General features: G+C 32.8%; 1 protein-coding gene across 1 annotated transcript in view; it reads left to right on the top strand.

Moving 5' to 3' along the window:
- LOC111044105 (forkhead box protein K1) overlaps positions 1–10,407 on the top strand; it is a 37,111-nt gene extending 26,704 nt beyond the window's left edge. The window contains 3 exon segments of the mRNA XM_039433872.1: positions 972–1,071; positions 4,481–4,609; positions 6,407–10,407. Coding sequence (XP_039289806.1) covers positions 972–1,071; positions 4,481–4,601 — 221 coding nt within the window. The 3' untranslated portion in view covers positions 4,602–4,609; positions 6,407–10,407.
- Positions 10,408–12,980: the final 2,573 nt, after the last annotated feature.

Genomic DNA, 12,980 nt, shown 5'->3' with positions numbered 1-12,980 from the left:
TAGAAGGCATTGACAAATATAATTGATTATTTCAAACGAGAATGAACAGTTAATATTACATCAATATACCTGTATCAGCTACCGTCTATAGAAGGCATTGACAAGACAGAGAATCGGCAACGTTGTTCTCCTATCTTTCTCCACTGCCATTATAACGTGGACCTCACTATATAAAGCTGAATGATAAGGTAATATTATTGATTAATACAACGGTATTTGCTTGAAATTGATCTGGCTTAATGCAACTAAGCTTTCTCTTCCTGTCATGAAATTGGTTCTCTTTCGTGATAAGGTGCCTATAGACTTATGCGCCACGAACACGCGCATTTCGCTTTCCATCAGCTGATGCTATGGTTATTACACTTGTATTTGTACAGAAACAGTGTGATACAGATATAATTAGCATAGCTTCATCTGATGGTAAGCGAAATACTCGTGTTCGTGGAGCATAAGTCTGTATGCACCTATATATAATGTGATAGCCTACAGCTCAAGATTATTCAACAAGCTCTAGGACCGGTTGCACAAAAACCGGTTAAATTTTAACCGTGATTAATTCCACGAGAATCAATCAGAGAAGGCGCTTCTCTGATTGGTTGTCGTGGAATAAATCACGGTTAAAATTCAACCGGCTTTTGTGCAACCGGGCCATAGTGTTCCAGTTCCAGTGAATATTAAATGTAAGACATGATTATCATATAAAATGAAGTAACAGTTCAATTGAAGCAATGTGTTGAACATAGATTTTACCCACATTGTGTGTGTGCAAACAGAGTCAGTCGTTCGCATGCTGGTATTGCGTGATGAAAATATCAAGGATTTGCACATGATGGATTTGCACTTCATATCAATTCTAGTTCAGTTAATTTTATTTACACGTATTAAGTTGAATTTCAGTCAGGAAAAAAAGATAATCATATGAGAGGAAACCTCATGAGTATTTATACTAATATTATTGGAATGTTTTTCAGAAAAATACCTAACAACAGGCCACATGTCTGGAAGTAGCATGCTTAGTATAGCAGAAGAGCGTTCAATGTCTCCTCCAGTTATTGTTCAAGCCGCATACACGTGAGTTACCTTCCTCTTCATTCAATAATATTGTAATATTCTTATTTTCGTTCGATCGTTTGTATCTAAATTTATCACTATTTTTCATTAACCTCTTTCTTATGTTCGCTATATAAATTTAGATCTCTATGTTCGAATCACCCAACTGATGTGAGTTTATCATTACCATGTTGAACAAATTTATCAAAAGTCATGAAAACCAAACCTTGAATTCTTGCGTTTCGGTTGCGTGACTTTCCGATTATATTGAATGAAAAAGACTAAGAAATTGTCAAAAAACCACTGATTTATTGATAATTAGAAAGACCGGTTTCGGTTATAACACCATTGTCAATCTCTGATAAACTGAAACTAAATACAAGAGCAGCAGAATTTATACTAGTAGGCGAGTACTGGTATTGGTCGAGGGCATGAACGCCTGCCATTGGCCTAGCTAGACAGTCTCCTCCCCCTCAACGGTGTGACAAAATGGCGGCTTAAGCAACAGAATCGCCATGATAATAAAATTCACTTTTAGAACAAAATAAGAACCAAGTAAACAAGTGTGAAATTCAATATGAATAATTACCACAATATCAACTTCTCAACAACACAAAAAGTTTCCGATTATACTATACTAGTAGTTCTGTGAACAGTAGACCTCACACAGTTCTCTCACCCACAAGTATCTAGTGTCACCTATTCACCGGCTTCTCCAGACATCTGTGTAATGCATGAAATAAATAATCCACTTGACAGCTGATTGATTATGAATAAATCTATAGTCTGCTTAATCCTATTGTCACTTGTCAGCTGATTATCCACTTGTCAGCTGATTTGATTATGAATAAATCTATAGTCTGATTAATCCTGTCTTCAGAGATGTTATATATAGTGATATCGAAGTATTGATGAAATTCCTTTTCCTTTCATATTATCCTTAGAATGCTAAACTTCTAAGAACCTTGTGTATACATCGACGCGCAGTTAAAAAATGAATATTTCTGCCAAATCTCATAGAATTGGAAATAGAAATAAGAAAAATAAAACAAGGATTACCTTATTATTTTATCTACCAATGAAATCACATTAATGTCATTTGTATCATAAATAAAATTAAAAACATCGACGCGCAGTTAAAAAATGAATATTTCTGCCAAATCTCATAGAATTGGAAATAGAAATAAGAAAAATAACACAAGGATTACCTTATTATTTTATCTACCAACGAAATCACATTAATGTCATTTGTATCATAAATAAAATAAAAAAATTCTATCAACGCGTTTGGCCGTAAATGCGTTACATGCATACAGACAGACAAAGAAAACCCGAATTAAAACTTTCACTTCGTTCGGTCAATTACCAGTCTTTTAGATCATATACAGCTATTGTGTTGTATTAAGAAACAGAATGAAGGTTACAGAAATATCAAAGAAAATACACGAAAAAAGACTGCAGTGGTACGGACATGTGGAGAGAAGGGAGGACGATTATGTGGGGAAAAAAGATCGACCACTTAGATGTCGAAGGCACTAGGAAGAGGAGAAAACCTAGGAAGAAATGGGAAAATTGTATCGCCCAAGATCTTGCAGAGAAGGGACTAACACCAAACGAAGCTCACGACTGAGACTCCTGGAAGTGACTGACCCGAAACGCCGACCCGGGAAAAGGCTGAGGAGAAGAAGAAGAATTGTATTGTATTATGGAAGCAAAGTGAGAGGATTATCGGTTGCTTATGATTGCGTTTTTATATTCAATGAATATTTATAAGTTCATAAGCGCAATAAAATTTCTGTAACTATAATTCTGTAGACTCTAGTTGAATAAAGTTTCCCTGTTAAACAACATAATTATTATCTGATGATTATTATGTAGTATTGCTAGTACTCTTTTTTATTTTCTTTGAGACACGACTAGATCGCAGTCCTAGGCCCGGTTGCACAACAGCCGGTTAAATTTTAACCGTGATTAATTCCACGAGAACCAATCAGAGAAGCCGTTTTAACCGTTAAAACTTAACCGGCTGTTGTGCAACCTGCACCTAGTGTTGAAATCACAAAGGGCCGGTTTCCGAGCTCGTGATTTAGGTAAGTTCTAGACTTTAAACGGCTGGAGTCAGAAAATTGACTTTCCGAAACGGGGCATAGAAGCAGTCATAGTCACAGTCACGTTTAAATTAAATTTTGAAAAAGTTGAAAATTGAACACAAAATAAAATGAAGAGAAAATAGTGTAAAGTTTCAGCTATTATGAATTATTTAGGAATGTTTAATTTCGTTGAGGAAAAACGTTTCCAATTATAGAAATGAGAAAATAAAGATTGTCATAAAAACTGCGACTACGCCCCGTTCCGGAAAGCCAATTTTCTGACTCCAGCTGTTTAAAGTCTAGAGATTAACTAAATCCCGAACTCGGAAACCGGCCCTAAATACCGGATAAGTAACCGAAACTAGTCGTGTCTTGTGTCTCAAAGAAAATGAAAAGGGTACCAGCAATTCTTTGTACTAAACTTCTAAAACAAAACAATTCTAAAACTTTCTAGTAGTTCTATCCTACTGAAGTAAACGATGATGATCATAGTGTGATTATTGTTGAGTACCCTGTTTGTTGATTGGCAGGTAGGGGGGCATTTGTTGGTTTGGATAATACTCCAAATATTGTCTTATTCTTTATTGATTGATTGATACAATTCAGTAATTCAGTTTATTCAGTCCATGACCGGCAGTCGCCAGACAGACTTCGTCAAAATATAAAACAATCAAAACACAAATAAAGAGATGGCCGCAGATAGGTTGTTTCGTGTGGCTCTGTAGATGGACTGCCATACTAACTCATGAAACAATCTCAAACTGGTCTACAAGTCCACTATCAATAAGTACATCATCAAAATGATAGCGAGGGAAAAAAAAAGGTAACCTTGTGCTATTCCTCTCCCAAATTTATTATAAGGTTACACCATAGAGAAATAATAGCTTAAGTAGATATCCCATGGTATAGGGCGTTTATGTCGCAACTTTTACTGTTATCTCAAGCCGATTACTGTCGATTATTGTCGATTTTTACTGTTTTGATAGGGTGAGAGTGTATGAACGGCACAGTATGAGAGACTACGAGCGTCACATAGCTTCACGGGAAAGAACTACGTGGACTATCGGCTTGAGATAACAGAAAAAGTTGCGACATTAACGCCCTATACCATGGGATATCTACTTACGCTATTGTTTCTCTATGGTTACACATAGTCCGAAATAGGTTCAGTCTTTAATTATTTTCACAACTTAGATTTTTAAATTTAGATGCTTCAAAACCAAACATAGAAGACATTTTTTACATTATTATCACTAAGATGGGAAATATTGTCTGTTAAATAGCATCATAATATTATCATGATGTGATTATTGATGAGTGCGTTGTCTGTTGATTGGCAGAGGGGCATTTGTTGGTGAGGGAGGCATGAAGCGGGCCTTGGACGATGGCGATGCTAACGAGAGTTGCGGACCACCCGTCAAACAGCTACGAGAGAGCGATTCCGATATTGATCATTCATAATCTGTCATGTAAGTAATATTCACGTTTCATTCATAACAAATGAGACATCTGAAATCTAAAAATCAGTGTATAACTAGTTCTGTGAACAGTAGACCTGACGCAGTTTTCTTATCCAGAAGTATCTGGTGTCACCTGTTCACCTCATCGGCTTCACAAGACATCTGTGTTAAGCTGCGTACACATATACGCTCTTCCAACCCGCATCGAGCACGCTCCTCCCTCGTACCGCCCTCGTTCCTCCATCGAACCACAGTCGCTCCGCCCACGCACCCATCATGAACGTTACGGAAGATGTTAGATCTTCTCGCGTTCCCCGGTCGAACCACTGTTGCTCCCCGCTCGATCATCAATCGCTCTGCTGGAGTGACGTTCGGTTGCGGAGCAGAGCGAAAGTCTGTACGCACCTTAATGCATGCAATGATTAATCCACGTGTCAGCTGATTGATTATGAATAATTCTGTAATCTGATTAATGATTTCAGAGTAGATGATATATCGTGATATCAGAGTATGGAGGAAATTCTTTTTTCTTTCATATTATCCTTAAAATTCAAAATTTCAATAAACCTTGTGTATACATCGATGCGCAGTTAAAAATAGAAATATTCCTGCCAAATCTCATAGAATACTGTAAATGCGTTACAGACGAACAGAAAATACGAATTAAAACATAGACCTCACTGCGTTCGGTCAATAAACCACTATTGATTGATTGATTATGATAATTTGGTGTTTTAATCATTCTAAATACGAAATTTTCAACTCATATATTTTTTGGACAGAAATTGAACTTTAACTTCCATAGTAAGAACATAACCTATTTTTCCGTCATGTTATTATTTATCAAAATTTGGGAGCAGAATAGTTTTGGGCTATGCCTGTTGTTCTATCCCGATCATATTCATATATGATTTGTAATTGTATCAACAAATAAATAAATAAATGCATATAATCAATCAATAGTGGTTTCATTATGCTCTGATTTTGAGAGTTCAGATGTCTCACTGAGACGGGAGCTAGAGCATTGCATGCTTAACTTATTGGCCCGGTTGTACAAAGATGTGTCAAATTTAACTGTGATCTGTAATTTAACTGTGTCTTCCGCTTCTCTGGTTGGTTCTCGTGACATTTAATCACCGTTAAAATTTATAACATACTTTTGTGCAATTGGGTCATTCTCATACAACATAATTAAGATCAAATCATTTTTTTTAACTATTCACTTACAAAGGCAGCTTTCTACAAGTTTTTTAAGCCTAGTTGATGATGAGGGGATGAATGTTAATACAAACGTTTTCATTTATGTATGGAGAGAACTGATGAAGTGTAAAAGATATTTTATTTATCAAAAACAGAATTCAGTATTCAATGATGAAATACAGAACTTGAACAATTTTTATGCTAGTGAAGTATCACAACTTTTTGCTTCATGTCGGCAAAAGTAGACTTGTACGCCGACGTTAGCGAACCCTCGCTAAGGTTCATTATCGGAGGGTGTTCAAGGCGCGTATATCTGTACGCACCTTAAGATTCATTAGTATGTTGATATAAATAATTATTTTTAAAAAGCCGGTTGGTTATTCCAGTTCCTTAATGAACATAACCTACATAATATTTGGACGATTTGTGACAAAATCAGGAAATTGAAGAAGTTTTGGGCAATAGCCTGTTTTTTCTTTTCCGACTATTGTATTGTTCGCTCTAGCTATAAATAAATAACTAAATAAATAAATAACTTTTTTCACTAATTATGATACCATTATGACACTGATTATTTCAATAATGATTAATTTATTGCGGTTTTAGGACAAAGAAGAGTGCATTCGTAGTTGACAACTCCTGCAATGGCGGCATGCCGATGGCCGAGTGTGTGTGGCGCATGCCACCCAGTGACCAGTGTAAACCGGACCTAGTTTGTGTCTAGTGGCAGTGCAGTGCAGGGGTTAATAGCCAAACAAATGGAACAGACCCGAATTCGAATTGTTATTAGTTGATGGAAGATCGCTTCGATCACTTTGTTGAGCGTATTCAAAGATAGGCAATATTATATAATTATTATAGTGAAGAAATTTAAGAAAAGTATGATTGTTGATAGTTGTTTGTTCTCTACCACCGTAGAATTAAGTTATCCGCATTAAAGTGTCACTATTCAACGTGTTACCTTTCGCTTGTTTTCAACTTTAACGGGAGTCCTGCTCCACAAATGGTTCCACACAGACTTATCGGTTTGAATATTTTTATTTTTATGCTCAATGGCTTGACTAGTTCTAGGATAAACAATGTTACTATAACATTTATAATAACATTCACGGAAATTTCTCGATTCTAGGTGAAATATGATTTTTTTATCAATTAACAGTAAAGAGTATCAATTAATTTTTCAAAACTTTCTGTAGTAAGGTGATTCATTCACCAATATTTTGTACTTTTTCCCCAATAAAGGAAATAATAGGTAAATAAATAAAGTAATGAGTTACAAAGCTTCATATTACTTTGCCAAATTGATATTCTCTCGATTTAATTATATTTCTCACTTTTATTTACTAACAAAATATTTAGGAAGAAGATTACTAGCAGAGCAGTATGGTATAAACTTTTTCCTTAAAATCTTTCTTGTTGATCATTGTATCTATATTTAATAATTCAAATTATTTGAGTATATCATTTTTCCAATGAGTGTAAACCACTGTTCTTATAATATTCCATTTTGATCATCTTATTTATATTCCATTGCCTAAATTAATTGATTATGTATTTCTTATTTGAAAAATTCCAAGGTATGGGTGTTTGCAGTATAATTTACTATTGAAAAAAATCCTAGTTAATATATTTTTAACTATTCATTGTATTTCCATCAAAAGATTTTCTTCATCAATGTCATTCCATATTCCATTATCAACTACAGAAGTTGCATGTTGAAATCTCATTCAAAAACAATTTTATGGATTATAGTTAACCTCAGTTGAACCTATAGAAAATTCTACTGTATATTGACAGTAAAATTCTTGACTTGTGGAATCAATCGACAATTTGAATAAGATACATAGGCGTTATAATTGTTGTTGTCCTCAGTTTCACCTAATTTTATATTGATTAATATAAAGTATAAAATCTATTGGATTTATGTTTTTATTCTTGAAACTTGAGATTTGCCTTATATTGGAATTAGTATTTCACTTGTATCAATGTTGTCTTTGGGATTCTCATGTTGCTATCGTAGATTATTCACATGAAAATTTAAGTAATTTTTAAATTTGATGAAAATTATTTCTTTATAAATGATTTCTCTAAAAATTATTTCTTTAGGAATGAGAAGGTATTTAAATTTATTCACCGTCAATGCTTTTTAAACTTTGTGCAAGCACTTTGGCTTGCTAATTTATCAGTTAATCTAGTAATAAATAAATTTTGAAAAAATATTAAATTAAAAGAAATTATTAATTAAATTAAAAGGAATTAAACTAAAATTTAAACTTAAAAGTTCTCTTTTCTTTTAAAAATTAAAAGAAAACGTATTTTTATAAAAGAAATTATTAATTTAATTATATTAATTTTAATAATTAATTTAATTCATTCAATTTCGTTGAATGAATTAAATGTGAGTTATTCAATACAGTGAGTTCAGTCAACATTGAAACTAATAAGCAGTGACTGCAATTTACTCATTAAAGTTCATTAAATGAAATTCTTAATTTTGGAATTGTTCTATTCAGTCATGTTGAGTGCAGATGTTCATAGGTAATTGAATTTATGAAAATATTTCTCTTAGATTATAAGTTGCTGAGTTGAAAGATACGAAAAACTGCATTTCGCATTGAACAATTTGTAGGCTAATTTCTTCTATCAGTCTTGATCTACTCATAAATCACAGAGAAGGTTAACTTTATCTATTTTGTTTTAAAGATTTGAATGAATATTTTAGAATTTTATTAATCTGATAAATTGAGATATAGGACAGAAAAGAGGAGATTGAAATTGTAGATAGAATATTTCCACAGAATGTAACTTCTGTATTCAATAACAGCATGTTGTATTATTATTGTATTGTGAATCAAAGCTTTATTATAATATGTATCAATGAGAAAAATTTGAGGTGGCCTTGCATCATTCTCAATGTTATGAAATATTGTTTGAATTCTGTAGTTATTATCAATGTTAGTTAAAAGTATGTATCTTGAAACAATAGTTTTACTTACGTCCTCTCAATCTTTGAACTACAGTAACTTCTAAATTTTATTTGATATTTACTTACTTTTAATATGAATCTTTCATTCAAGAAATGTTATAGTAGAATGTGACAGGTTTAGAATTACTCCTACCTTCTACCATCTGATTAAATTGATATTTAATTTTCTGTTTGAACAATATTAAATTATTTGAAATAATTATATTGAGAATTGAACCTTCAAAAAGTTTTCAAGTCATATTTTAATAGTATTCATAATTAAATTTTAGAAGAATACAATGGATTATTGTGAATTATTGTTCTCAGAGTACAAATTTAGTATTTCAGAATGTATTCATTCTACTCATCTTGCTTACATTGCAATGTCTAGTCTTTTACTTTATTTTTGTGTATTTTGCATGCCTTTTATCTTTATTTTATCACAAAAATGTACCATCACGTAGATTATGCATTATAAATCAGTGCGAATAAATTGGAAAAGAGAACATGCAGTTAACCAGTGCGAGGTATAAGTTGGAAATGAGAACATGCAGTTAATTATATAATTTCATTGTAGATTTTTTTCATAAGGAATGCCTTCTACAGAACTACTGACAAATTTATAAAATCATGTTTAATCAACTTTTCAACGACCAACTCAAAAACCTGCGAATATGCATATGAATGAAATGTTGGATATTTCTAGATAGCTATTCAGGTGAAATGTTGGATAATAGTACTATCAATCCTAGAATTCTACATTTAATAACACTCAACTCTCCTGTCATCCCACGAGATTAATAATAATTGAAAGTGATGAAGAAACTCTTCTTCAAGAACTCGTAAAAACCTGATTCCAGTGTGATACTTGAACAAATCATATTAGTAGATGTCTTTATTTTATTGAAAGTTGAAATCGAACTAATCGAATAATATAATTTCAAAAGTTTAAAGTGTAACTTCACAGAGAATTTGTTCTTGGAACATTATAAATTTATTCTTATTTGTTAATTGTTGCCATTAGATATTTCATTTAGTTATTTTGCTATAAGTAAAATTTGGTTCATGAAAGACTTCATGTTTAAGATCATTTTATCATGTTCAGTGGGGAAAATTGTCCAATTTTCTTATAGGAATTCAAAGTTGAACCGCTTGTGTTCCAAAAAGTAAGGTACCTACTTGATGCTTTTCAAAATAGTATGATGAATGAAGTATCAGTTTATTATGACAAAAAATGCAGCATTATTATATTGATTTTCAACTAACTTTTCAAGCTTCTTTAAGCTTGCTTATAAATTTTGATACAAAGTAGAAAAATTATTGTTGAAAACAATTATTATGTGATAAGTTTATTTCAAACGAATTCAGTCTTTTTAGACTATCATTCAATTCAAAATTTGCTTTTTCTTTTATATTCTTCGTCAACGTCAGGAAATGTGTTATGATGCACATTTTCAGATTGTAATAAATTTCCTTTGTTGCTTATATCATCTCCAAGATGAGAACAAATTTCTGTGATACCTTCATAATTTTGTATAAATCAAAAGATATTGTCATAATATGCTTCTTATATTATTAATGTACCATCTTTGTCTTGGGCAATATTGATGTAATTGAATCAATAAAATTTAATCATAGATTATTATGCTCTCAATTTTTTGAACAGCAATTATCCTGTTTTACTCCTCTAAGTAGGCTTACTTATTTATACAACTTTATATAATTATTGTCAATGTTGTTTGTGCTTGTCAATTTCGTCATAATTACTTTCGCTTGTGTCTGTGACTTAATAAGATTTAAACTATAATACCTTAGAGATTAATTGGATTGACAATTGATATGAAGCTGTTTAGATGGGCTCCGTGGGTTTACTTGATGCCGAAAATTAGCATTACATTTCATCAGATCTCCAGAGTTTAATTATCTGAAACCGATGCCTGAAATTTTCCCCAAAATAACAAATATGGAATTTTTTCTCCATTTCCATCAAGCATTATTTTTTTGAGGAAAGAGTTTACTGAGGGGTTTTTAAGTTCGATTGAACTCATATTCAGCTGGAGTTTTTGTCAACAAATTAATGTTTTTACATATTATGGCCAAGCCACAGAGGTTTTTTTTTCAGACGAGTCAGCAGGGCACGAAGCTCTCAGATTGGCTAATTAGGTTGGCCTTCAGGAATCAGCCAATTGGGGAGCTTCTGCTCTGCCGACGCGTCTGAAAAGAATAACTTGACCCTAAAAGAAAATGAATGCATAACAGCTCGTAATTAAAACGTCAATAAATTCTCAAGTTTACTTTACCATTAATTTCATCTGAATGTTCATGTACCTTTCAGTACCGTATATTCCTGTATGGTCAAATTTAATTCTCAATATATTACTTTCCTTGCCGTATTACCGAAGGTAAGGAAAGTATTGCTTTCTAAAAAATTAAGGTACCCTAATTTCAAGTTTTTTATACGTTTCAAGGTCCCCTGAGTCCAAAAACATGATTTTTGGGCGTTGGTCTGTGTGTGAACACGATAACTCTATTCCTAATCATCCAATTGACTTGAAATTTTTAACTTAAGGTCCTTATACCATGAGGATCCGACAATAAGAAATTCAATAAATTTCAATTCAAAATGGCGGAAACAATTGCGGATAAAAACTAAAAACCCATGTTTTCACGAAAACGGCTCCAACGAATTTATACCCTGGATAGCTATTTATATGCCCTATCAACTGACATGTCACATTTCTGGAAAATTGCAGGAGCTTCCTAATATTTTTGAGAAAAATTGATTTTGTTAGATTTCTATCACGATTTTCTTAAAAATGACGACCGATTTTTTTCAAATACGTACCCTGGTATAGTTATTATTATCAGCTCTATCAACTGGCATGAGTCTCCTTCCTGGAAAACTAACAGAGGGTCTACCATATCCTTGAGAAATGGACTTTGTGATTGTAACCTCTTCTCGTGCATGAGGTTGGTAGGTAGAGCAGTTCATTCAAAAGAACACATAGTGGAGATAAATCAGTCATCTTCAAATGCTTATAACTCAATAATAGGAGTGAATTTTGCCAATGTTATGACATATTATTGTTTCTCTCGTCAGGTACTATATCATTCCTGAGTTTGAGCGATTTTAATTTTTGCAAAAATCCATGAGAAATCTAAATCTCCCAGATTTGGTTGATATTGGGGCTATGGATAGAGGTTGACCTAACAAGTGTTGTGCTATAATATGAGACGTTTCGCTACAATACAGGATGAGTTATTCACTGAACAAAATGTTTCCTCCTCTCACAGATCAGAGAAATCACTCATCTTCAAATGCTTATAACTCTAGAATAGGCGAGTGAATTTCGTCAATGTGATGACATATTATTGTTTCTTTCGTCAAGTGCTATCATTCCTGAGAGTTTGAGCGATTTTAATTTTTAATGCTCAACAGCGATCAAGTGAAGTAGTCATCGAACCGATGAACAAATCCGAGACAATGCGAAGACGTCGCTTAAGGCTGTGCAAAGGCTAAAAATAAACTTTCTACTCGTGATATTTTTCAAAGTTTTTCGATTTGTATATCATCAAGCTATCAAAATGAAAAAGGTTTCTCAGGAAAACATTTTTTTTCTGATCATTACGTTTTGAGATATGAGCGCCTAAAGTTTAAATTTTTGCGACAGAACATTTCAAATTTGGTAAGAGATAAATCCATGAGATTTGAAGGATAGATTCTTCATGGTATTGTTGATCTATTAAAACAAAAATTTTCTGAAAATATCAATTTTTAAGATAGTTATTGAATTTACTAAAAATAACTTTTAGTTGAGTTATTTTTGGTAATAGTAAATTGAATAACTTTTTCAATTTTTTTTTTTTTTGTTTTACTAGATCAACAATACCATAGAGAAACGATAGCATAAGTAGATATCCCATGGTATAGGGCGTTTATGTCGCAACTTTTACTGTTATCCCAAGCCGATAGTTCACGTAGTTCTTTCCTATGCAGCTGTGTGACGCTGGTAGTCTCTCAAATTGTGCCGTTCATACACTATCGCCCCAACAAAAAAGTGAAAATTGACAATAGTCGACAGTAATCGCTTGAGATAACAGTAAAAGTTGCGACATAAATTCCCTATACCATGGGATATCTACTTACGCTATTGTTTCTCTATATGACAATACCATGAAGAATCCATCCTCTAAATCTTATGGGTTTATATCTTA

The sequence above is a fragment of the Nilaparvata lugens genome, chromosome 8 (genome assembly GCF_014356525.2).
Source record: "Nilaparvata lugens isolate BPH chromosome 8, ASM1435652v1, whole genome shotgun sequence".
NCBI classification, from domain to species: Eukaryota; Metazoa; Arthropoda; class Insecta; order Hemiptera; family Delphacidae; genus Nilaparvata; species Nilaparvata lugens.
This window is presented reverse-complemented; position numbering and strand designations above follow the sequence as displayed.